A 27,318-nucleotide genomic window follows, 5' to 3' on the forward strand; every position below is an offset into this window, starting at 1 on the left:
TTTTTTTTTTTTTTGAGGAAGATTGGCCCTGAGCTAACGTCTGTGCCCAAATTCCTCTGTCTTATATGTGGGATGCCTGCCACAGCATGACTTGATAAGCAGTGCATAGGTCTGCGCCCAGGATCCAAACCTGTGAACCCTGGGCTGCCGACGTGGAGCACGCACACTTAACCACTGCGCCACTGGGCTGGCCCCTCATTCTGTCTTTATTGATATAACAAAAATAACTTGACAATTAAAAATACATACAAGCAGCTGTCCTGCTTTCAGGGTTACTTTTCTGTACCGGATTTTGTATTAATAAACAAAATTATCATTATATATCATTGCCATGTTTAATTTGATTTTTTTCTTTGTTTGCCACTTACTGAACTTTTTTTGTATTCAGTTTTTTTCCACCTCCTTTAATCTTATTTTGCTTTCTCGTGCTGATTTAGTCCATCATCCCCCTGCATATTCTCTCCCTGCTGCTATCCAGAGACACCAGCCCCAGCGCCCGGAAAGCTTCCTCTTCCGAGCAGGCGGCAGGGCAGAACCGAATAAAGGTCGGTGGTAGGGACTAAAATGGGGGCGGGGGGGGGGGGGAACGACGACTTTTAATAATGACGTTAAGTGTTACATGCTCTTAAACTTCTGCCCTGAGATGTCATCTTAGCAAACGCTTTAAACTCTGCATTCTCTGTGATCTCACTGACGTTAAAGCAGGAGAATCTTGTTTGAACGTATTTGAATTAGAAAGTTTCTTAGTACCACCTAAAAGCAGGTTCTAGTGTTTGAACAAAGAAAATACTTTTTCTGGGCTTTAGAGAATGTTCCTCTTCTCTATAATGAGCTCTTTTTCAGATTTTTCTGTTGCTAAAAGCTGTTTTCTGTGTTCTAACAAAAAAATGAATCAGTAATTTTTAAAAAATCTACTTAGTCTCAGGTTTTTTACTTAATATGACAAATTTCTACCTGGTCCCCAAAGAAGTTAACTGGAGGTAAAAACAAACACTTCAAGACCAAAATAATGACTTTTAGTATAACTGATAGATGCGTTCTTAGTGAGATTTAAAATCAAATCAGAGCCACACTGCTGGCGGGATTGTAGATTCGAATGGAGACTGTTTATATTAGCTACTAGTGTTGACCATTTGTATGTCCCATGAGTAGCAGTGCTGCTTTCTGAAATACGTACACATGTATACCAAGAGATAGTGTACAAAAATCTCCATAGCAACATTATTCATAATAGCTCCAAACTGAATGTCCATCAATGAAAGAACGGATAAATAATTGTGGTATATTTGTACAATGGGATACCATATACGCAATGAAAATGAACAAATTAATATACACAACAACATGGATAAATCTTAGAAACGTAATGTTGATGAAAAGAAGCTAGACACAAAAACATACATACATATATGGTTTCATTTGTAGAAAGTTCTGAAATAGACAGAACTGGTCTGTGGTATTAGAGGTCAGGAAGTACATAGTTAGAACCTGTGGTGTTAGAAGCAATGTTTGGGTACTGATGGCAAGAGCGTGAGAGGAGCTTCTGGATGTTAGTAATGTTCATTTCTTGAACTGGTTGTGTCCACTTTGTGATGATAATTTTTGAGCTGTTTGCTTATGATTTGTGTAATTTTCTGTATGTTTGTTATTTTTCAATAAAAACATTTTTAAATGGATGTACTTAAACAAACAAAAGTAGTTGAGCCAAATGGGTAATGGACATTTGGTAGTTTTTTATTCTCTTCTGCTTATTATTGTGCATATTTGAAAACTTCCGCAATAACTTTTTTAAGCGAGTCAGTTGAGAAGTGGAGTGTGCTAGACTGCAAGGAAACTGGGGCAGGAAGCTCTGAGTATTTTACCAGCGCTGGCAATCACCTTTCTGTCTTACGTATTAATATTTTTTTAGGTCATGCTTCACCCCTTCTTTCATCTCCTGCACCTACCACTGACTCTGCAGATCCCATGATAAGACAGAATTTGAGACAGAGAGAAGAAGAGCTGGAATTAATAGATCAACTGCGAAAAGTGTGTACATTACCTTTGAATTACACTTTTTCAGAGCTACCGCTATAGCCCATAGTCCTGCAATCGCTTGTTCATTTGACTTATAATTTTTAATAGAATCAACAAGTACCCATTGTGTGCTGTATTGTCCATTGTATGATGAATGTAAAAGAAATTTTGCTATTAAAGAAATCCTTTTCAACTGTTTACTAAGAAAATAAGATGGGTTATTCTGTAAAGCTCAATCCTGGCCCTATCTACTCATTTAAAATTTTTTTCTGCCATGTATTGTAAAGAATTTGTGTAAGAGTAATAATAATTTATATGTATGTACACATATACATACACATATCACACTTATATGTAGTATTTTATTTTGGAATTGAAAGAGAATCAGTTTTGGGGTTTTTAATCAGAAAATTGTAAATGAATTTCTTTTGTGGTACTTTTTACCACTGTGGCCTGGCTGCCATACATATGTGTTGGATCTCCTTAAGTTATTGACCTAGGATAGAAAGATAAAATAAGGATTTTGGTACTTATTTGCTTTTTATCCTTGATTTCTAATTAAATATATTCCATTGTAACTCCATCATGGTCTATGTGTCAGCCACTCTTTAATTAATCTAGTGCACATTTTCCTGTTCTTTCAGCATATTGAGTACCGGTTGAAAGTATCTCTACCTTGTGATCTGGGAGCAGCCCTAACCGACGGCGTTGTTCTTTGCCATTTGGCCAATCATGTGCGGCCTCGATCTGTCCCGAGCATTCACGTTCCCTCACCAGCTGTAGTAAGTTCCTTATGCTAAAAAAATCTTAGCTATTTATCAGACATTTATTAAGTACAGTGGCAGGCATTGTGCAGAATGCTGGGGATACAAATATGAATAGTCCAGTCCCTGCCTTCCAGGGTCTCACTTCTACTAGAGAAAAAAAATAGGCATATAAGTAATAACTTACAGCAGTGTGATAAATGTTATAAGAGAGGTGTGTAAGAGGGGCCGGCCCTGTGGCCAAGTGGTTAAGTCCGCGCTCTGCTGCAGGCAGCTCAGTGTTTCGTCAGTTCGAATCCTGGGTGTGGACATGGCACCACTCATCAAGCCACGCTGAGGGAGCATCCCACATGCCACAAGTAGAAGGACCCACAACTAAGAATATACAGCTATGTACCGGGGGGCTTTGGGGAGAAAAAGGAAAAAAATAAAATCATTAAAAAAAAAAAAAGAGAGAGAGGCGTGTAAGAGATGTGCTGTGGGAATACAACAAAGGGACCACTTAACTGCCTAGAGGGTGAAAGAAGGCCTGCCCAGAGGAGGCAGATTTGAACTAATTCTTAAAGTGTGAGTAGGAATTTGCCAGCAGTACAGAGAGGGAGGAGTATTCCTGGGTTCAAAGGATAAGGAAGCTCTTGGGAAGATCATGACATATTCAAGGAATTCTTAGGTTGTTCAGAATAGATCCTGCACAAGTGCAGGTGCAGATGGCAGGGGACGTAGCTAGAGAGGCAAGCCAGGGGCCAGTGAGACAAAGGCCTCATGTAGCATGTCAGGGAGTTAGAAGTTTATCACAGTGTAGACACTGAGGAAACACTGAGAGAATCTCAGGGGAAGCATATGATTATAATTGCAGTTTAGAATGGTGAATCTATTTCAAGGGTGGAGTTGACGTGATCTGGTGACCAGCCTCAGGTGGCAAATGAGGGAGAAGATGCATTCGGGATGACTGGCAGGTTTTCTTTAGACTGCTTGTTGGATCTGGACGATCAGGATAGCAAACCACAAAAAAAAGAGCAAGCTTTGGATTGACACACTCTTTTGTTTTTTCCTTCAAATGTTTATTATGAAAATTTTCAAACCTTCAGAAAAATTGAAAGAAGCAGCTTCCACCTAGATCGGACATTTATCTCATTTTGCATTTTGCTCTGCCTGTAATTTGTGTGTGTGTGTGTGTGTGTGTGTGTGTGTATTTTAATTGCACCATTTAGAAGTTGTAAATATCGGGAGCCGGCCCGGTAGCACAGCGGTAAGTGCGCTCATTCTGCTTCGGTAGCCCAGGATTTGCCAGTTCAGATCCTGGGTGCAGACATGGCACCACTTGTCAAGCCATGCTGTGGCAGGCGTCCCACGTATAAGGTAGAGGAAGATGAGCACGAATTTAGCTCAGGGCCAATCTTCCTCAGCAAAAAGAGGAGGATTGGCAGCAGTTAGCTCAGGGCTAATATTCTTCAAAAAAATAAATAAATAAATAAAAAATGAAAGTTGTAAATGTCATAACATTTTACCCCCTAAATACTTCAGAGAATTGTCCTAGGCCACCTTGCTCTTCTCCATAGGCCGTAGCCAATGACTGACTGATATGGGAGCTGAGCTCTCCTGCATCAAGGTGGGAGTGTGACATGATTCATACTCCACTGCTCCCTGTGGAATCAGGCTGAAACTGAGACGGGGACAGCTATAAACCATTAGCAGCCTGTGGGAGTCGGGGTAGGAGGTGAGGATGGATGCAGAGCCTGGGTAAAGGAACGCTAGGTGAGGCACCAATACTTGAATCTATAAATTATATTCAAATTTCCCCAGTTGTTCCAAGAATATCTTTCATAGCCACTCCCTCCTCTCCCCTCCCCGGTACACACACACACAGGATCTAATCAAGGTTCCCACAGTAGATTTGATTGTTGAGACACCCTCTTTTGATGATTCTGAATGGATACTGTGCATTTGTAACACGCTTAATGGTGTCTCACCTTTTCAAAAGGTTTAACTTCATCTCGTTTTCTGGTCATTTGCTGTTATTTAGCAGGCACTTCCTGATAGAAATTCCTTACTCGGTTGCAGTCGTATCTAGGCCTATCGATGCCACTTCCGGACATTCATCTTGCTACTTCTCCAGATGGAAATTGTTTATCCCTCCCAAGGGCCTTGTATTCTTCCATTTATGAAAGCTACTTTGTTGCCGAAGTCCCAAGAGGCTGAGATGGCCCTTTCCCTCTAGCACATCCAGAAATAGAATCATGCATCTGCTTCTAAGAAAAATAGCCACTTTTTATTTAGGGACCTTAGAAAACAGGCATTCAGTTCTGTGTGGAAAAGGCAGAGAGGAGCAGTAGCTCTACCAATGTCAACTCTGCTCCCAAAGACTTGAAAGTCTTGGTTTTGGTCCAGAGATGTGACTAAGAGAACAGGAATTGACGTGCTTTTTGGCACCGCCAGCAGGGGAAGGGTTTATTCATACTTTGCGTTCTTCCCAGTTTCTGTCAAACGACTTAACCAAAAAAAAATTTTTTAATAATAAAACAAAAGGACAAATCTCATTCTTCATTTCCAGGGGAAATACTTAGGAAGTAGCAAGGAGCTAATGTAGAAAGTGGAATTTGAGAGTAAAGGTGACTAAGGTTCTTTACCTCAATCACCAGAACACAGTTCCTTCCACTTAAGAGTGTAAAATACATATAGGAAAAGAAAACTGTTTCATAAATATTTAACTCTTAGAGAAATAAAACACATGGACCTTCTCATCACTCAAAGAAATATGAGTATAGCATGAGATTAGAGCATTTAAAACTTTCTAGCAAAACCAGCAACAAAACTTACTCATGTTTGAGTACCTGTCCATTGCCAGGCATTCTGCCAGGGACAAAAGGTGCAGAGATGAATTACAAGTGATCTGTTATTTCAAGAACATTAATTCCTCTTTAAAAAAAAGTAATAAAGTACGAGGCCAGCCCAGTGGCTCAGTGGTTCAGTTTGCGTGCTCCGCTTTGGTGGCCCGGGGTTTGCAGGTTCAGATCCCAAGTGCAGACCTACACACCACTTATCAAGCCATGCTGTGGTGTCCCACATATAAAGTAGAGGAAGACTGGCACAGATGTTAGCTCAGGGACAATCTTCCTCACCAAAATTAATTAATTAATTAATTAATTAAAATAAAAAAGGTCTTTCATGAAATAGTACCCTTGACATTTAAAAGCAAGTAGGACTATTAAATACAATTTTTTAAGAAGGGATCGTTTTGGTTAATAAACTGTAAAGTTAAGAAGAAACTTGTAAATATGTAATTTTATAACATTAGGGGGTGAAAAAATGGACTTTGAATCAGCCAGATGAAATTTGTCTAGTATTTTAATTAAAAGCAAAACAAAGAAAAACCTTACTTTCAAATTGTGATGATTATCATTAATAAGTCAATATTGCCTTAATGAGGGTTTCTATTATAGTACTAGATTTCAGTGTAAATATTTACATCTATTTTTCCTTCATATGAATTGCCCTCCTTCATATTAGACTATTTCTTCCCATATTTTGTTCTTCTGACCATACAGAGAGCTTTGTAACCTATTTTCTTAGAGTTTTTTTTGTGATGAGGATGTAAAATTAAAGCTAAATGCAAGTAAAAAAACATAGCAGCTTCTTTGGGGCTACGTTAATGCGTGGTGATTTATTGTAATTCTTTGAGAACTGGCTAATCACACTGAGTGTAACTTAGTAAACACTTTGATGTATTGTATGAACCATGGTTTCTTTCTCCCAATTCAAAAAATGACCTCATTATAAAAGGGAGGTCTTATGTCCAGGCATTTTAAAAGAAACACTAAGGCATGCGTGTTTCCAACCATTAGGTTATAATTCATCTTTTTTTGTTACTGTGAGAGAATTGATGATAAATTGCTGTTTGGCTGGTCAGTAGGCATAGGTGTTAAGTAGTACAGGTCACGTTGTTAGAAGTGCACTATTGAATCACATCAAAAATCATTACAGATACTGTGATGTGACCACTCACTGAATGAACCATATCACCAAGGAAGATGACTTGAAAAAATTCTAAATCATTTCAAATTCCAGAATAGTGAAATTGCTTATTTCTCCTTCCTTTCAGTATAGATTATGCTCTTGTCGAAATTACTTTCTTCCTGCAAACCTGCATGAGATTTCAATCAGATCAGGCTGTACATTATAGAAATAGAACAGACTCTACATGGCCTATCCAACACCATGCGTTATATCCTCTGAAGCTCTGGAAAAGCTTCTGGGGATAGCAGGTTCCTATGGGATTTGACTTAAGGCAAAGTCCTGAGTCTTTCTGCACTCCACAGTGACAGGGAGTCTACACCCTGGCCCTGTGACTAGCCGTTCTACTGGACATGTACAGAACAGGGATTTATAGCCAGGATTCATGCATTCCTAGGGCTTCCAGGGCTCCATGAACTCTCTACAATTGTGTGCATGTGTGTTCTTCTCAAGAGTAGATTCACAGCTTTCGTCAGACTCTAAGAAGGAGTTGTCTCAGTTGTGAAACACTGACCTACATCCCTGGAATTTAGATACGTGCTAAAGGAAGGAATGGCCGGCGAGAGACATGATGGTTCCCCTCTCCCCTTCCCCTTCATCAATCAGAAATCTCTCAGCAGAGGAAATCTCAAAGGGAATTTTCTTTTCTTTTCCACCCCACCCCCCGTAGACACCTTTTAAGTCTTAGGGTGCTAGTAGTCTTCACAGAGATAATGCTGACTGAGACCCTATGATCATTATTCTGAGCTTTCTTTTCTTTTTGTCTGAGATGGTGGTGATGCCTGGACGGGTTTTTAACTTAGCAACATGAACTCTATCTTTCGTTCGTTTGTTTTGCACAGAAACACAGTTGTTTTTCTGACTCTGCAGTCAGACCTCCTTCACTCTGCCCTCCCATAGATGTTGGCATCTGAATGATAGAGTTTCAGAAGTTTAGGGATCCTTCTTTTGCACAGGTCTAAATGTCCACATCCCTTTCTTTTGCTAGAGTCTTATCCATAATATCCCATTATTTCTACTTCCATTTCTACAATCAGAAAGAGAAACCGGTCTGTGGAGAAAGAATTTCTAGCCAATGAAAAATTTCTTCTAAGTGAAAAGCAGTTGTCCTGTGTTTTATTTGCCCACTTCTCTTAAAGTTAAGCCCTTATCCCAGTAGCTTTCACCACAGTGACTTTTCTCTTGTGCCTCAGCTCACCTTACCTCTCTCTGAACTAGCCAGGAGTTGAGAAGACCACAGCATCACTTGTCCAGTGAACACCCTGCTCTTTCGCAGGTAAACAGTGGAAGAGAGAGTCCCGCTCAGGTGTGAATTAGCCAGTGTGAACCCCAGGATGGTTTTTCTCCTTCTGTTAAGTAGATCACAATTCTCCTATTTATGTTTCACTTTTTTTTTTTTTTAACTTTTTTTACCTCAGGTATAGAACTTCACATAGGCAAGAAATGGTGCTCTCCATAGAAAAGTAATTGCTGTCTTCTTTCTGGACCTTTTTGAAAGTTTTCCAGTTTGAAATTTTAAAATAATCTTTACTCACCTTCCATCCCACTTGTTGCCTTTTTATCTTTCATGATAAAGCCAGTCCTGTTCACTGCTACCCTTCTCAGGCCAAGATTATAGTACCTTCAACCACTGTTCTGTATTTATCGTGTTTACCCTCTTCTTGTGACAGAGTATTACGTTCCATCTTTGAAGTGAAACCTTTTTTTTTTTTGTAGAGATGGTACAGGCGTCCATCTGCTGACTTTTGTAAAAACTCTAGGTCAGATTCCCTGCAAATGTTTAGCTTCCATGCCTGATGCTTAAACGTTGGGAACCAGCTGATGAATTTGAACAGTTGAGTTTGTTAATCATTCTGGGAAATGGGATTCCTATTTCTTTCTTACATTATAACCCATGATAAGCCACTGGGCAAAAAACTTTATCACAACTTCAGGTCATGTGATGCAACTTGATGTTTCTAGTCATTAGAGATCTTTTCAGAAAAACAAGCTCACTAGTTAGTAATCAGGGAAATTTCCTATGGGAAATTTTCATCCTTTGGAAAAAAGATTTTTTTAATCCAATCTTTTAAAATTCAAATGTTTAAAAAAATTAAATATTACCATTGCATAGAGACATGATGCATCTGTAGCATAATTATGAACAATGGCTATTGATTTTTTTTAAATTGTCTTCTTTAAAAAGGACTAAAAGGAAATGAGCCAAAGTGTTAGTTGTGATTATATTTGAATGACAGAGCTATGGGTAATTAATTTTCTTTATTCCTCCAAATTTTCTTTAGTGTCTGTTGTTTTAAAATGGAAAAAGATTAAATAACTACCCCTCTGAAATTTCTCTACTTAGCACTTGCCTTACAAAAATCAAAGCCAAATGTCTGAAGTAGAGGGTGGCAGACTGCAGTCCCCAGGCCAGCACCTATTTTGTAAGTGGTTTTATTGGAACACAGGCACCCTTATTTGTTTATGTATTTTCTGTGGTTGCGTTTAAGCTCTCAGCAGAATTGAGCACCGTATGGCCCTCAAGCCTAACATTTTTATTATCTGATTCTTTAAGAAAAAGTTTGTTGACCCTCAGGTCTAGAGCATTGAGTCTATGAAGCAATTGGCAAGAGTATTTTTAAAGTTCGCAAATTTTTTAAAACTTTGCTAGTAACACCATATTTTCCTTCCTTTGCAGCCTAAATTAACAATGGCAAAATGCAGGCGAAATGTGGAGAATTTCCTAGAAGCTTGCAGAAAAATTGGTGTACCTCAGGTAATAAAATTTTTTTATGTTGCGTAAATAGATTTGGGTATTATTTTCCTAAAATCTTTCAGAAATGCAAGAATCTAAGATCTTCCAGGACTGGCTCTGCACTAAGTTGATAATTACTAACATGATTTTGTGTTACTCGAGTCAATCAGTATACTTTTGAGCAGTTTTCCGTAATTATTTCCAAGGACCAACCAAAGAAATCATACACATAAATTTAAATATGTTGCAATAAGTAGTTCATGCTAAGTAATCAAAAATAGTTATTCTGATATTTTCATAAACATCCCCACTTACTGTTTGACTGATACACAACTTCATATACAACAGTCTATGCTTCAAAATAAGTGCATCTCAGACTGAGGGTGCTTCATTTGGCTTCAGCTTTTTAACACTTGCTTTAATACTTTCTAAAAACGTTTATTTTGAAATAATTTTAGACTTAGAGAAACGTTGCAAAAATAGCAGAAGAGTTAACTGTGTACGCTTCAACTGGATTCCTCTCCTGTTAACATCTAACAAACAGCACGTCACCCAAACTAACAAACCCTGGGACAATGCTGTTCACTAAATGACAGACTCTTCACGTTTCCGCAGCTCTTCCACTGAGCTCTGATGCTTTGGAATTTAGCACACAAGAGGCCATTTCTAGGTACTTGTCCTCTTACTGAGATTTATTGCCTCCAAGCTCCTCAGTTATGACTTTATTGCCCTTTAATAGTACAAATAGTTAAACTTTATTTATAGATGTGATTAAGAGACATGAACTTGATACACTTTTTATTCAGTTACCCTTTTAAAAAACAATTATGTTAAACAAACTAACCGTGGTACTCTTAATAGATACTACATTTAATGATATGATGTATACATAAATTTAAAGAAATAACTTGGTGCCATTTAATACTTTTTTCATTAACTACAACCATTACAGTTCTTGTCATCATACTTTTATCCAACCTTTAAGGAGAAAAACATGACACTTTTCTCTCACCTTCTTAATTAGCTGTCAGAAACCCAGGATTGGCCCCTGGACTTAACAACTCCACTGTTTCTCTCAAAGTTAAGCCCTTGTCCCAACAGCTTTCATGACAATGATGCTCCCTTTACCCTGTCCCCCATTCCTCTCTTAACTGAGTTGAGAGGTCACAGCCTCACGTGTCCGATGAGCAACCTTCTCTTTCAGCTCTTTCCCGCGTTGCAAAGTAGAAGAGAAAGAGCCTGGCTCACAGAGCATCTGCATTAGCCAGCGTGAATTCCCTTGATTGTTTTTCTCCTTTTAATAAGTAGATTGTGATTCTATTATTTATTTTTCACTTTTCTCTTTTGCTTTTTTTTCCTTTTCTCCCAAAGTCCCCTGGTACATAGTTGTATATTTTTAGATGTGGGTCCTTCTAGTTGTGGCATGTGTGACGCCACCTCAGCATGGCTTGATGAGTGGTGTCATGTCCACACCCAGGATTCGAACTGGCAAAACCCTGGGCCACCAAAGCGGAGCGTGCCAACCTAACCACTCGGCCATGGGCCGGCCCCCGTGCATTTTTTTTTAAGCTGAGTTATAAAAGAACTGAAATTTATATTCAGTGCTAGTTAGCAAGGACCTTTTTTGTTTCTTTGAACAAATTCAAAGTAAATTTTTCATTTTTATATCATTGTTTTTTGAAGGCTTATCATCTCTTTTAGAACACACCATTTTTAAACCTATTAAGAGAGCATTAATCAGATTTCTAAACAAATAGCCTGCATTTCTCCATATTAACAAGCAAGTTCTAATATTCATATGTACATGTTAGCATTCAGTGCTTCCCTCCTGCCTCCTGAGATGTTCCCACCTGGTCATCACATTAACCAGCATGCCCAGCCCCTGCCCAGTTCCACACCACAGTGTCTTAGGACAAGGGACAAGAAAGTGGGCTGTGGGTTGGTGCGGGGAACAGGAACCAGAGGAAAGAAACGAGCCATTAAAAGAGGCGCTGCGTGCCTGAGAGAAGGGTGCCGAGACGGCCCCACAGAGCAGGACAGGCTGGCACACGCAGCCTCCGTCGGGCTGTTAAAAGTACTCTTTACCAGCGTCTGCAATCATTGTACCTGTACTCTCGGCTTTGCAGAGCCATCGTCTGTCTCGGACTTAAAGTCCATACGCTGAAATTCTTTCAGAATGTACCTGCCGTCAGTCAGCAAAATACAAAAACAGCATGCCTTAAAGCATGCACTTAATTCAACATTTGCCAAGCAGTAGTTAACAGTACTTATTGTGGGCCAGCCTGCCGTGTTCCTACCAGAGTGTAGAAAAAAATACAATTTTAAAAGCCTAGGTATTTTTCCAGGGTGGTTAGACCGGGCTTCTTGACACGTGCTCCCTCCCGCTCCCTCTCCCCACCAGAAGGAGGAAATGGACACTCCACGTAGGCCACCTCTTCCTCCTCCACTTCTGCCTTCCACCCCAGTCTCTGTCACCACCACTGTTAGACGCTTCCTCTTAGGCTGCTCCTTCTGCAAAAAATTAGTCAGTTGCCGAAAACAAAGTGAAGGAAAATGAATAAATATGAACTCATAGGTTTAAACGCACATTTTCAGGTCCCTCTGCCGGAGGAGGAAAGAAGCAGCCTGATCCCCTTTTCTCCCTTGTCCTCCCTGCTTTCCCGAAACACCCCACTGGCTCTGCTTGACTTTAAACGAAAGCAGGAGTGATAATGATCACTTTTGAAAATGTATAACATAGAATCTGACATCTTTCAATATTAAGTTTTATGTCCAGAGACTATCTATAAAGGCAAACACTGTCCCTTCTCAGTATTCTCACTTTTTCAAGTGTTTACAAGTTAAATTATGAATGAAACACTAAAGAATAAGGTGACACTAAAGAATAAGGTGAATAAGGTTAAAAACCTCTGATAAGGTTGGGCATATGGGTATTCTCTTTATTATTATGCTTTTATTAAATGTTACACTCAAAAAAACTATAATGATAAAAATTTCTATTTGAGTCCAATATCTTATGTGCCAGAGTCATTATATGTTATGTACTAAAGAATATTTTCCTGTTTTGAAGTCCAAGAATGTTTTGTTTCTTTAATTTCTGGAACTGGAGTGTTGGATGTTCTCTAAGGCCCCTCACAGCTGTGGGTTCATTCTCTGCATGTTAGTGAACTGGACTTGATTCAGACAGGCTGGACCAGAGTTTTAGAGGCAAACCAGTCATTCTGTGCCCCCACTTCCAGCTGGTACATTGCCCCTGGTTATTAGGCTTTCCTCATTCTTTGACCCTTCTTGATTTACCTGGCTTTCTCTGAAAATGTCCGTCTCCTCAACCTGCCCCAGGTTTTGTCCCTGCCTTCTGACCTGTCTTCTTTTGCTAATAGGGAAGAAATGAGAGTTAAGGGAGAGGTTGCCTCCCACAGACCTCGCCATTCTCGGGCCTCACACAGTCCTAGGCCGGCACCCAGTTCTGTTCATTGTGTCCCAAATGTTCGTGCTAGTCACCAACAAGCCAATTTCATTCTGCTATTTAGTAGGAAAATCAAGCATAGCACATAGAGGACTTTGTAGTTTTTTGTTTTTGAGCATTTTATTTTCATTCAGCAAAGTGAAAAATGTTACAGGATGTGTTTCTTTGAATATGACTGAGATGATCATACTGAATTCTGTACTCAAATCTGTGTTTCTGACCCACTGACTCTGTTTTTCTGTTTTCCTTTGCTGCTCACACTTTGGACAGGACAGTCTTTGTTCCCCTTCTGACATCCTTCAGCTAAACCTCAGCGTTAAAAGAACTGTTGAAACACTACTTTCTCTTGGGGCACACTCAGAAGAATCCAGTTTTGTCTCTCTGTCTATCCAGCTTTTGGGTTTTGTGGCATTTTATTGTACTTTAATGTTAACTCTCTGTATGCTTTATTACTGGATCTTTCCCCTCTAGCTGAAAGATCGCATTCCGTGATTTTCCACCTCATCCCTGTGCTTGGTAAAGGAGGTTTGTTTCTCGTTCAGAAGTATTGACATATGTGCTTTTTTTTCCTGACCATCAAAGAACTAACCGATAAAGTAGATAAATCCTTTCCTCATATGTCCACATGAGGAGCCCGTCACATTAGTAAGCATTTATGATTGCTAAACAAAGAGTAAAGACCAGCATTTTTTCTCCTGGCCACTCGTCCACTCTCCTGGCCTGTGGCCTTGTTTCTCTTATCGTAAGAAACACTGAAGCATTTCTATTAATACAATCCTGAGCCTCTTCTTAGAATATGACGTAGAACTTTATTTCCAAGTGACATAATAAAATTCCCATCTGACCATTTTTCCATGCCTCAACACAACTCATGTGTTGAAATTGTGAGAAGTGTTAAAACTGGGAGTTGTGGAACCTTTTCAACAGTTGCTCATAAGGAAAATAGTTGTGCCCTTTCTGTTTTGAGGGCACCTGGTCACTTAGAGCTCTGCACTGAGCTGTGCCCTGAGATCCTGAGATGGAGGCGCAGGTGCATCTGAGCATTTGTTCTCTGGACACCTGGAAGGCACTGGCCATTGAATTTTGATAATTTCAGTTTGATCAGAACGTTCGGTCTGCAGATCTTGTAGGTTCACTGGAGTGCTCTTCTGAGCCCAGTGTGTACATAGGAAATAGAACCCAGCAAGCACGTGGTCTGGGGCTGGCCCTTCAGGAGGAGGCACCTGGCCAGACTTACTGGCTGTTATCTTTAACTCAGCTTCCCTTCTAGGATCCTCTTCAGAATTTAAAATTGGAATTTACATAATTTCCAGTGTATTTGAACCATCTCAATAGGTGAACTTGTATTTTATAGGTGTTCAGGAGATTATACTTGAACAGTAGCAGGGAAAGTATTAGTCAGCTGTCTCTGTACCCAAGGCAGTCAATATTGTCCCTTTCAGAATGCTTAGTGTATTAGCTTCTGGCCCAAATGCCTGAAACTACTTTATCGTTGCACTCAGATTCTAGATCTCATAAACAGTGTCTGAACAGTCAGGAATCTCCTGAACTCTGTTAACAAAATTGGACAGCTGAATGCAAGTACAAAGGGACATTGCAGGGAACATCGTAACATCCTGTGGTAGAGTCAGCCTGGGGGTCTGATGGCGTTGATTTTCTTCCATATTAAATGGGATACTTATTTAACACATTACAAAAACTGTTTACTGTTAATGCTGAAACATTGAACACTGTGTTGAACACTTCCGTTTTCTACTGTAGTGGTGCCTTCCAGAGTTTGGGGCCTTTTGGTTTGTCTTGTTTTTAAGACGTCTCTGAGTCAGAGATCATTCCGTTTTGTGGAGTTTTGTCCCTTTAAAAAAAAAAACACCTGATAAAAAACACATGATGTCGTGCGTGCTTGTGGGGAGTGATTGCGATTCTCCTCAGAACACACAGTGCTCCCTCTAGGCCAACTGGAAGGAACTGTGCGTCTGGAGAGCGTTAGCGTCTGAGGAATGTCTGAGGCTCTGAGGGAATGTCTCAACCACGGGCTGCACAGGGCGCGGGGCATCGGCCCCGGGGAACAGCTCCCTCCCAAGAGCGGAAGCCCTGCAGGTTCATTTTAAATAGTTCATCTGTACTTGCAGGCCACTCAAAGTATTTCTACAAAGTTGCTAGTTTTATAAGATCAAAAGATTGCAGTTACCTTGTTTATCAAGTATTAAAAAGTAAGTAAGAAGCACAAGTACTAATAACTGCTCAAAATAAATACTTGTTATATTTTTTACTGCAACCGGTTTTGTAAAACTTCCTAATGAGATAGTAAGTGCTAATGAAAAGCTAAGAAAAATCCAGTTGTCTTCTTTAGTAAATGTGTATGGTCTCTTTTTTTAGTGGAACCAGAATTCCACTTTCTGTCCTTTGTGAGAGCAATCTCTTTTCTTTCTGAATATTTAGTCTTAAAAATCATTGATAGGTGTTATTCTTAAGATGCCTTTTTCTCTTACAAGAAAGGACTAACCAAACAAATTAATGAGGCAAACAAGATAGAAGTATTTAATTCCCTTAAGCAAACAAGTAAACACTTTTCAAATACATAGTAATTAAGATGTTCCTAATTGGTAAACAATAATGTACACCTGAAATTACACAATGTTATAAACCATTCTAATGCCAATAAAATGACTTAAAAAAAAATGTTCCTGACTAAACTCATATCATAGTTGTCTGGCATAATTTAATCCATTAAATACCAGGATAATACTACTTTACTTTTTCAAATACAATTTCTTTTTTTTTTAATTCTGTAATTCAGATTTTTAACTAATTCAGATTGGCCCTTCCATGAATTACCCAAAGTAGGGGAAAGTTTCTCAAATATATCTAAATCTCAAGGGTACACTTCCATTTCTTCCTGTGAGCCCTGCCTGGTATGAGAGCCCTGATTTTCAGTCAGGATCATAATGCAGATAGTGGAGGAAGGGCAGGAAGCCATCTTGCATTCCTACGGTATGTAAATTTCCAAAGCACTTTTCTCCTGCAATGTTGTATCTTTCAGGCTTGAGCCGTCTGACAACTTGGAACTGCTTTTCTGTTTCCACCTGCCTCATTTACTGATCTGCATTGCTCTTTTATTTACCAGGAATGAAGGATGTTGCCTTCACTCCATAGTATTCTGTTTATCCTCTGTTGTATGTATAAGTGTATGTAATGTGTCCATTTTTCAATTTACAAAATTATCTGTATGTATTTTAGTTATATTAATAAAGTGACAGTGAGTGTCAGAGACCATCTCTGTGTAACTCCTATTAACAAAGGCCAGTTTCCCAGGTACTGACTTTGCACATCTCAGTTTGTCATTATGAGGGAGAGAAGAGATGCTTGTTTTTCCTTTTCAGTTCTGTGATGTTCATCCTGTTTTTTTTTTTTGTTTGTTTCTATGTTACGTTGTCCCATTTCAGGAGCAATTATGTTTGCCTCTCCACATTTTAGAAGAGAAAGGTTTGAGCCAGGTTGCAGTGACGGTCCAGGCTCTCCTGGAACTGGCCCCACCCAAGCAGCAGCAGCACCAGTTATCTGCTGTGTAAGGACTCCAGCACCTTGGGTGCTGGCCTGGCCAGAACGGAACAGGACACCGTGATTGCTGCTGCCAGCCGTCTGCTTAAACAAAGCTCTTAAGTGTTCTTAAAAGGGACTGTTTCCATGATTCCTAACAGGAATATTTTGCTTCATTTCTCCATTTTAGGGGAGGTTATATCCGTTTTCATTGAATTGTTTATGAAGACATGGTTGGTTTTCACAAATGAAACTTAATTCTGTCATTACTAAGAACTCAGCACTGAAGCCTAAACTGGCTGTGCTTTCCGCGAGAGCAGGCTTGTTTCACATATCAGAAAGAATGTCTTCTCAGAAGGATGTTTAGCTCTCGTGAAGGCACGGACATGCTATTACCTTTACCTGTTTCCAAGACCTCTAGAGTCCACTGGTTTCTCAACTTGGTTATTCATTGGAATCTCCTGGAGCGTTTGTTAAAATACAGAGTCTCGTTCATTAGGTCTAGAGTGAGGCCCGGGTATCTGCATTTTCAACAGACACTGCAGGTGTTTCATGTCGTGGAGACCACTGATCCCAGCTGGATATTTGTATGATTTGGGGGAGTAATGACTCCACTGTGTTTTTCAGCCACCTTTATAATCAAAAGTATAGTAATACAACTTGGACTGTTCTGGCCAAGACAAAACAAAAATAACATAGAACTGGATTTTTTGGACAAAAAAACTTTTGTTTAAGGCAAAACAAAAATAATGTAGAAGGCCCACATTTTGCATAGTAAAACAATGAAACACATAGATTTGTATTTAAGGCCAGTGTCCTAGGCTTTCCCCCAGCTCCAGCCCGCCTCCACTTAGAGGATGCTTCCGTCATCCTGCTGTTATCTCAGTGTTACAAGCAGGCACTCTACACACAGGTTCCAGATCCTTCGGCTGGTAGCAGGCACTCCTCAGTGTCGTTTACAGTGACTTCACTGAGCACCCCCTGCCCCACGCTGCTCCCAGGATGCCTGGACCTGTGGATGCCTGCCAGTTACAGCAGATATACTTCCAGCCCCAACTGCTGGAAGATTATGAACACAAAGCAAAAGGAATACGGGAAAAGCCAAGTTTCTTCTATTTCTATCAGGTACCTGCCGATTTCTGTGACTGAATTAAAGTCCTTGTGGCATCTTAGAAACAGCTCTGTCTTGACACAGCCCAGCGGCTCCACCACTAGTGCCTTCTTGACTCAGTCATGCGTGCAGTAAAAGGGCCTGAGGGCGCTCAGCACACAGCCTGGGGCCTTTATTCAAGTTTGAGCCTCCTGGGTCTTTCTTCCCCTGTCTTTTGAACCCCTTTGAGTTGTCAGTGAATCTGCTGATACTCACTGCCTTTGTAAACCAAGTAAATTAGAGTAAGTGAAGATACTAGTTATCTAGGTTTTTTCTGTTGTTAACTGTTCTGGATTTTCTTTAGCAATGCATTCATTTGAACATGTTCTCTCTCTTTTTATCATGTAAATGCATCTAATAGTAACTTTGGATAAAATCATGTTGAGTATCTGGTCAAAATATTGTTGTCTCCTTTTCTCACAGGGTAGCAAGTTCATCAGAACACTACCACTTGTCCAAGTTTAAAATTTTAATACATTGAGCTCAAAGCCTAATCCTTCAGGGTCCTCACAGAACAACAGGAAAATGTCTTTTAAGTACTTAGATCCAGAACCCGTTATACTTCAGTTCCAAACAGACCCATCATGTTTAGAATGTAGCTGTGTGTGTTTTTAAACTATAGGTGTTTTTCCTTCTAGTCAACATTAAACCTCAGTACAATCTCCAAATTCTAGAGAGCCATTTGAAGTGAAACTCAGCAAAGGACAGGACTGTTTGTCACATATTATGCAAGGAGCAATCCCAGAAGACACTTAATACAACATGTGGAACATTTGCAACTAATTTTCTCATAGAAATAAATGGAAATTTCAACTTCCGTCAGATTTTACACATAGCAAGAAACCTTATTAATGTATTTTTATCAAACTAATTCAAATTTATATTTGAATTGTTACAAAAAATTTGTGTACAGTTTTGGTTGGTAAAGAAAATTATCAAATATATTGAATTTCTTTTTGCTGTTAAGATGCGAAAACAAATCATGATGGTTTTATTGGAAAATTTTTGTATTCAGTGTTTTGTATGTATCTGTTTTTTTTTTAACTGGAAAGAAAGTTTAACATGTAGCCTTGCTGGACTCCAGTGTAAGATGAAGCAGACTGTGTAACAGTTCCACCTGACCGGTTATGAGCTTCCTGCTGAAGCCCCGACCTTCCCAGTACTGGAGTGTGAACGAAGAAAAGGCTATGTGCCCACCCATCCGGGACCCCTCCAGCCCGCAGAGATCTTAATAAAGTCCGCAGGTCCCGGGCCTTCCCACTCAGACACACTCAGCACTCTGGAGACGGCCCGTGGGAGGAGGGGCCTGTGGCTTTGGCTAGAACAGAGGAGGAGGCTTGTGTTGTAGTAGGGTCACTTCCTTTAACAGCTTTTTAAAAGCCCGCCTGACAGCTAGTCAGGGAGTCGGTGAGTTCTCTTCCTTGCTGCAGGTAGCAGTGACTAATGCTGTGTGACTACGCTGATGAGTGTGATGAATTTTTAAAAACAAAGCGCTTAAATGGTTATAGAAATGAAGGAAAACATGGATATTTAGAAACCTTTTTATATACATATTGAAGTGAGATGGTTTACAGCAGATTTCATTTTATTACTGAAAATGTTGTAAACATGTAATTAGTAAAAGATTTTGTAAAACATTGTCCTATATTTGTATGTCTGTAAATATAATGCCTAAGTTCTAAGTATAAATATGTCAATACCATGTATGTTATTTTAAATCGCCTGTATCCCACCTTACACATTGACATTAAAATAAAAGCCAACACTTCAAAAGCATGAAATAAAGGCTGACTGGAAAATGTACATACCTAAAGCATGGTTTCCTCGGCGAAAATGAAAGGGTATCTAATTCCCTGAAGGACCATCAGTGGAAACTGGGTCATCATAAGAGGCCCTTGAGGTCAAAGTGTACTTTTTTAAGGAAGTACAGATATCAGTATTGCCCTGATTTTGGAGTCAGATAGAAGGCTCAATTCCTGAAACCCACGTGACCTGTTTGGACAGCTTTTCTCTCAGAAATTCCCACCTGTGCTGTAGGGAAAGCTTTAGCATCCTAAGACATTCTGTTCTGATTAATCAAGGCAAGAATGACCCAGGGGGCTCATTCTTTTCTTAATGGGGAGAGGAAGAATGACAATCAATCAGCTCTATCTGCCAAACACAGGTTAGGTATTTTCACATGCCTTGTCTCTTTTGGTCTTAACACCCAAGAAGGTGAGAATTCTTGAGTAAGCAAAGCAGTGTCTTATCAAAAATATCTCCAGGGGCTGGCCCGGTGGGGTGGCGTAGCGGTTAAGTTTGCATGTTCCGCTTTGGCAGCCCAGGGTTTGTAGATTCGGATCCCGGGCACAAACCTACACAACGCTCATCAAAGCCATGCTGTGGTGGCATCCCACATACAAAATAGAGGAAGATTGGCACAGATGTTAGCTCAGCAACAATCTTCCTCACCAAAAAAAAAAAAAAATCTCCAAACTAGTCTTCCAGAGGACCTGTGTCCCTCATCTTTACTATGTGTAGGTTGTGTGTCCTAACATCTCACTTCTGTCTTGTATTCATAATTTATATCTCCTATTTCCCAGGAAAGGAGCTGAAGCAGCTTATAATAAGATATGTCTCGCATGCCACCATCCTCCCCCAATAAAAACACTAAAGTGATAATAAATCTAAGAGGCAGGAAGAAACCAACCTTTATTAAAACTTCACTGTGTATATATTATGCTAGACACTTTATAAACATCTTGTAATTCCTACTGAACACCTCACTTTTGCTCATAAGAGTTTTTTCACTATAGACAAAATCAGAGACATTACAGGAATTACTGAAGTTTAATGCATCGCTGTAACTAAGCCCATGAACTTTTTTTCTGGTAAGAAAGTGAGAGGAATCTTCACAAGGCTCCTAGAAATACTTCTTCCCAGCAAAATTTTTTCAAAATATCAAGAAGCCCTAAATCAATGGTATAATCCTAATTCAGGGGTTGAAAAACTAAAGTGAAATAACCAGGGCACACCTGAGAATGTCCAAAGAAACAACCTGTAGATGAGTTGTCTGTGCTGGTGAAAGAGGAGTCTTACTCCTTTCAAGTCCTCCTTCTGTCTCCAGAACACCAGAGGAAAAGATAGAAGGTGACTCAGTCACTTCTTGCCTCTGCGCTTGTCCTTGTCCTTGCCTTTACCTTTGGAATCCTTGCTATCATCTTTGTCCTTCTTAGGCAATCTGAAACCACCAATTTCATTCCGTACCACCGTGCCTCGCCACCAGGCCTGGAGCTGGAAGAGAAAGGGGAAGTGAGGACAATGTATAGTAGGCCTGACAAGCTGTGTTCTTTCTACATAAGGAATTATTGTTTTTGATGAAGTCACTTCTGTCTGAAGAATGGTCTCGGAGACACGGCAGTGGCCAAGTGTGCTCTCCCTGCAGCAATGCTCCCTGTCATGTAGGACCCAGAGTGACAGCCATGGACTCCAAACTTCTCAAGGAGTAAAAGTAAAGAAAAGGAATCTGATGAGTCCAATCTTTTCCTTACACTTAGAACCTGGCTCTCTTGTACTGCTGCTACTCTCTATGAACATCCAAGTTCCCCATATCTAGCAACCATTTGATCCAAAAGGAATGTTGGTTTCCCAGGCCAAGGGCAAAAGGCAAGCCCTCAGTCAAAAACGTGCACATAATCTCGATGAGCGGTAGGCTTTGTGGTGCATTTCATATCTTTAATGATTAATTAAAGGATCAACAAACACTACTCTTTCAAAAAGGATTCAGGTGGCTCCCTTGAATATTTTAGTCATTAGACACAACTGTTCTGAATACAGTCTGGGCTACTTTAAAATCAGACTACGCGCTAAACACTGGGAGCACATCGTCTAGTGAAAAGAAAACAATCAGCTGGTTCTTAGATTTGCGCTCTAAATCGAGGAATCCTGACAAATAGAAAACACCACAGAAGCTCAGTAAATACTTGCTATCTGTACATCCGACTCTGTCCTAACGGCGAGCTCAGGTGTGGGTTGGATACCCCATCCTGAATGTGCTTTAAAGCTTACCTTCCTAATCCACCTCTGAACATACCTCCCAAACCAGTCTGCACGCCACGGGGCTCAGCAGATACTCCTTTCAGAGAGAAGGGCAGTCCTCACAACAGCAGTTTCAGTCTGGCTGACATTTTTTTTTTTTTAAAGATTTTATTTTTCTCCCTAAAGCCCCCCAGTACATAGTTGTATATTCTTCGTTGTGGGTCCTTCTAGTTGTGGCATGTGGGATGCTGCCTCAGCGTGGCCCAAGGAGCAGCGCCATGTCCGCGCCCAGGATTTGAACCAACAAAACACTGGGCCGCCTGCAGCGGAGCACGCGAATTTAACCACTCGGACATGGGGCCAGCCCCCAGCTCACGTTATTTTTGCTTGAAAATATTTCCCAGAATCTGACCTGCCAGTTTATCATCACTAATTTACACAAGTTCATATGAAACTAAAGTATCTGTTTTTTTCTAAACTGCTACTTAGCCCCTCTACCTTTTTAAAAAACAGCTCTTATCAGAACCTAACAGATAGCCTGGGCTGGCTTACATAAATAGGATTTTGAGAAGCAGTAGGATATTAAAAAGAATTCCTTCAAGAGCTGTTTGGGTTAGAGAATCGTATTCTGAAATTTGACCTCTGGACACAGGTTCTAGGTTTGGCTTCCACTGCTGATCGCCTCTTTTCCCCAGATTAAGAGTGGGGAGCATGCCCTTTTCTGTGTTAACGGTGTTGGCAAATTCCTAAACTAACAAACCAGCCCTGCTTCCTCACAGATGGGTTCCGTGTCTGATGATAAATGAGAACTACTTGCGTTCCTCAGGGTCAGGCCCCCTGTGGAGCTGAAAGGGCCCCGGATGCCGAGTACGGCTTTCTACCTTTAGGATGCTTTTTAACTCCAGCTCGTCCTGCTCCATCTTCTTCCTGGTCTTCTCCTTCTCCAGACGATCTTCAATGATGACCTGTTCATACTCCCTTAGCTGCAGAAGGAGACATTAATCATATGTTATAGGACTCTGTTGGCTAAGCTGGGGCCCAGCCAGCCCTGCACTTTTAATATAAAAATTTAAAATAAAGCATGCCAAATCTAAAGATAAACCAAAGAAAAGAAAAAACTTACTGGATTCTTATACTGTAAATATTCACAGATTAACTTTATAATTGTTCCCAAAATCTTTTCAGTTTGAATAATTCAAATTTGCTTTAAAATTTAATAAAAATGAAATACTAAATGTGATTAATGACCTCAAAATAACATAATTAAAAAAAAACTGTGATAGAATGTACACATACAAATAGCAGCCATCTTTTAAAAGAGAAATTTGGAAAGTTTTACATTTATTCAATGATGAAACCATAATCAGCAGCTTTCTAGATATCATAATTTAAAAATTGTCTTCAGAGACCATAAAGTAGTAATAATAATAATATCTATCTCAAGAGGTGGTTGTGAGCGTTAGGTAAATGTGAAATACTAGTGAAGTGCCCGGGACAGAGTCAGCACTATGCAGGTGTTAGCTGCTGCTCTCATTGTCCCCATCACCGATGTCATCACCATTGGAAAAGAATCCCATTGGTTTATAGGCATACCTCCACTTTGTAACCCGAAACAGCACTGCCCAGCTACTGTAGCTCAGCGACCACCCGCTCCTCCCGCTCAGCCTTACACTGATGAGACGCTGCTTCCTTACCGTCTTGGCAAGGTCTTGAAGGTGTGCTAAGTCAGCGGCCTTTGCAGACTTGAGAGCATTTAATTCATTCTGTTTCATTTCTGTGTCCTTATCAAATTTCTCCATCCAGAACTCTAGCTTTTCCTCAAGTTTCTATTTGGAAAGAACATTAAAACACAGCTTCCACCAGACACAAAACAGTATACGCTGTATGAAATTATTTATATAAGGTTCAAGAACAAGCAAAACTTTTCCACAGTGATAAAAGTCAGAATAATGGCTACTTCTGGGGGGAGGGCAGGTTTACTGATTGGGAGTGGGGCATGAAGGAGATTTCGGGGATGCTGTACATGTGCTCTAGATTTCTATCTGAGTGGTGGTTACAGGAATGTATACACATAAATAATCATCAAACTATATACTTAATATTTGTGCCCTTTACTGTATGTTATTACTCAATTTAAAAACAGGAGGAAGAGGGCCTTCCAGATGTCTGGATAAGAGAAATTGGAGTGAGGAGGAAAGGAATAAAGGGTGGGTAGAAAATTCTGAAGGACAGGAAATGACATCAGACACCTCTGATTGATAACAAACACTAAATGCTAGTCAAGAAGGGTGCAATGTCTTCAAAATTCTACAAGATGAGAAACGTGAGTCGAAGATTCTATCCCTAGCTAACCTAGTATTCAAATGTGAGGGAAAGAATATACCTAGTCTTTCTGAAAGAATTTCTCAAAAATGTACTTTAGCAAAATAAAATGAAAGAGATAAGTATTAGAAACAGGAGGGAAACCAGTAAAATGTACATTTAAGCTATACAATATATCCTACTTTTTAATAATCATAATCTGGGACTAAAATCCCAAATTAGGCGGTACAGTCTAGTGGAAAGAGCACAGACGGGCTCTGAAGGCAGACTGCCTAAGTTCAACTCCCAAGTCTGGCACTCCAATAAGTTTACTTAAATTTGGTTCCCTCGTCTATAGAATGGAAATATATAGTGATTTCAAGATGGCATGTAGCGGAGAAGGAGAAGAGGTAGGTTAAAGCTTTGCCTTAATAAAGCAAGAAAATATAGATATTAACTTTAGACTTAAGAGAAAGAACAAAGTGTAGACATATCTGTGCAAATTTTAAGGGTTACCACTGCAAGAACAGAATGGATAACTTCCAAATTCCTAGAGCGCGTAGCTCAAGGATAAGACATCACAAGGAGCCTTCGCGTGGCATATGGACATGAAATTTTTAAAAACATGATTCACAATAAGTCATTCTGATTACAGAACATGTCAGTTTGGTGCAATCACGTCCTTAATATCTTTCTAACTCTTGTTAGCACTCTTTAACAAAAAGAGAACGGGCTCCAGGCAGGCAAAAGGAGCTGGCTAAACTGTAATAACATCGTTTGGTATTTATTGTACTTCTATTTACATTAATTTCTATTTATGGAAAATGATACAGGTTTTCCTTTTATAGTAATGATATAAAAATCTTAATTGAAAATAAATTGACATAGTTGTTTAGGTGAGAAAATAGGTAGAAAATAGTAATAACACAGGAGGTATATAGATATTAAAAAACTATGAAAGTGGTATGCAAATAACTGGAGTTTGCACTAGCAAGCAAGAAATGGAGCAATAAAAATTCCATCAATCCAACAGAAGTTAAGAAGGAAAGAAACAACTAGAAAGCTCGAAAAGTAGCAAATATAAAATAAGATGGAAAAATTAAATACAAACAAATGAAAAATCACAATAAAAATAAATTGGGGTAAATTCCCCTATCAAAAGAAAGAGCCTCTCAGATTTTTTAAATCGAGCTATGAACTATTTATAAAAATCACAGCTAAAACAATATCATAAAAGCAAAAAGAAAGCAGATTTAGCAATTAATCTGGCAAAATAGAGTTCAAGCCAGAATAAATAAATGAGACAAAAGGGATATTTTACACTGCTGATACACCCTATAAAGAAAATATTACAGTTATAAACTTTTATATTCTTTTTTTTTTTAGGAAGATTAGCCCTGAGCTAACTGCTGCCAATCCTCCTCTTTTTGCTGAGAAAGGCTGGCCCTGAGCCCATCTTCCTCTACTTTATACGTGGGACGCCTAACACAGCATGGCTTGCCACGCGGTGCCATGTCCACACCCGGGATCCGAACCAGCAAACCCAGGGACGCCGAAGTGGAAAGTGTGAACTTAACTGCTGTGCCATCAGGCCGGCCCCTAAACATTTATATTCTAATACCATATTTTGGAACATATAAAGCAACAATTATTAGTCATATAAGAATTTGACAGATCCACAATCATCTTAAGAGACTATCACACTTCTCTAAAATTAGTAACTCAGGTAGACCAAAATAAACAACAGTATGAAGAGTCTGACAGCTAGACTGACAGACATTCGTACAACTCTGTACCTACCAGAGAACACACATCCTTTTCAAATGCCCAAGGAATAGTCCCATAGCCTGAGCACACATGAAGCCCAGTAAGCACTCAACAAATTCCAACAAGCGTAAACCTTACATCTCACATTCTGAGACCACAGTGCAAGACAGAGTACAGACCTCAAAGGGTTGTTGTGAGCAGTAGAAAGCCTACACTCTCCCGTCTCCAACGCCAACAAATTGGACCTTTAAGAAACATCCTTTAAAGTAACTCTTGGCTTGAGCCAGCCCTGATGGCCTAGCAGTTAATGTTTGGCGCGCTCCACTTTGGCAGTGCAGGTTTGGTTCCTGGGCGTGGGACCACACCACTTGCCTGTCAGTCGCCATGCTGTGGTGGCGGCTCACAGAGAAGAACCAGAACGTACAACTACACACAACTATGTACTGGGGCTTTAGGGGGGAAAAGAAGAAAAAAAGGAGGAAAATTGGAAACAGATGTTAGCTTACAGTGAATTTTCCCCTGCAAAAAATAAAAATAAATAAAAATAATGTTTGGGTTAGAAAAGGAAATAACATAAACTACAAATTATGATGCATATGGTTTACTTTTAAAGGCATGAAGATGATAAGATGGGTCAATAGAGGAAGGGTGCATAGATACACGATAAAGCAAGAATAATAATATTAATGGTATAATCTACAACTAGATGGTGGCATATGGGTATTCACTGTAAAATTCTTTCAACTTTCTGTAAATTTGGAAACACTCATAGTAAAATGCTGGGGAAAAATTAACGAAATTATTTGGAAAGGAATGACAATGTAAGTATCATGAATAAAAACCTCTAGATTATAGACAAAGAGTACTCAGAAAATAAGTTGGTTTATATGCATTTACTAGAAAATAATAAAATTTGAAAATAAATGAATTGAGCATTTTAGAAACTAGACAAAGATTAGCAACATAAGCCCAAAGAAAGTACAAGATGATAATTACTCAAAATTAAAGCAAAAACCCATGTGACAGGGAAAAAAACATTTGCTCAATAAAACCAAAAAGAGATTTTCTGTCAGACCAATAAAATGGTCAACTTTTTTCTTTTTTTGAGGAAGATTAGCCCTGAGCGAACATCCGCTGCCAGTCCTCCTCTTTTTGCTGAGGAAGACTGGTCCTGAGCTAACATCCATGCCCACCTTCCTCTATTTTATATGTGGGACACCTGCCACAGCATGGCTTGATAAAGTAGTACGTAGGTCCGTGCCCAGGATCCAAACCGGCGAACCCTGGGCTGCTGAAGCAGGGCGTGTGAACTTAATCCTGTGCCACCGGGCTGGCCCCCAAAATGGTCAAACTTTTGACAAGTCTCAGCAAGAAAAAGGGAGAGAAGACATACAATTTTAAAAATACAGGATGAAAAAGATGGTAACTACAGAAATAAAGGAAAAATTTAAATTGTAAGAGACTACAGGGCACAGCTTTGTACTGATAAATTTGGAAGGAATATTTAGATGAAATGCGTTATTTTCTAGGAAGACATAAGTTACCAAAAGTGACT

General features: G+C 39.6%; 2 protein-coding genes across 36 annotated transcripts in view; one reads left to right on the plus strand and one right to left on the minus strand.

The window, feature by feature from the left end:
- Positions 1-27,318, plus strand: part of LRCH3 (leucine rich repeats and calponin homology domain containing 3) — a 111,707-nt gene that overhangs the window by 82,579 nt on the left and 1,810 nt on the right. For 11 of the 31 annotated variants that reach the window (XM_008518372.2, XM_070583603.1, XM_070583600.1 and 8 more), the window contains 5 exons: positions 438-545; positions 1,910-2,028; positions 2,661-2,798; positions 9,469-9,546; positions 16,435-19,481. In XM_008518372.2, coding sequence (XP_008516594.2) covers positions 438-545; positions 1,910-2,028; positions 2,661-2,798; positions 9,469-9,546; positions 16,435-16,560 — 569 coding nt within the window. In that variant the 3' untranslated portion in view covers positions 16,561-19,481. Of the gene's footprint in view, positions 1-17; positions 327-437; positions 546-1,909; positions 2,029-2,660; positions 2,799-9,468; positions 9,547-13,261; positions 19,482-27,318 lie in introns of those variants that run through there. The other 20 variants (XM_070583607.1, XM_070583610.1, XM_070583619.1 and 17 more) reach the window with 7 other exon arrangements.
- The window catches only part of IQCG (IQ motif containing G), a 42,900-nt gene continuing 35,927 nt past the window's right edge, over positions 20,346-27,318 (minus strand). For all 5 annotated transcript variants that reach the window (XM_070583628.1, XM_070583629.1, XM_070583632.1 and 2 more), the window contains 3 exons: positions 23,390-23,521; positions 22,577-22,678; positions 20,346-20,951 (listed from right to left, as the gene is read on the minus strand). In XM_070583628.1, coding sequence (XP_070439729.1) covers positions 20,817-20,951; positions 22,577-22,678; positions 23,390-23,521 — 369 coding nt within the window. In that variant the 3' untranslated portion in view covers positions 20,346-20,816. The remainder of the gene's footprint in view (positions 20,952-22,576; positions 22,679-23,389; positions 23,522-27,318) is intronic.

This window comes from Equus przewalskii, chromosome 18 (genome assembly GCF_037783145.1).
Source record: "Equus przewalskii isolate Varuska chromosome 18, EquPr2, whole genome shotgun sequence".
Classification (NCBI taxonomy): Eukaryota; Metazoa; Chordata; class Mammalia; order Perissodactyla; family Equidae; genus Equus; species Equus przewalskii.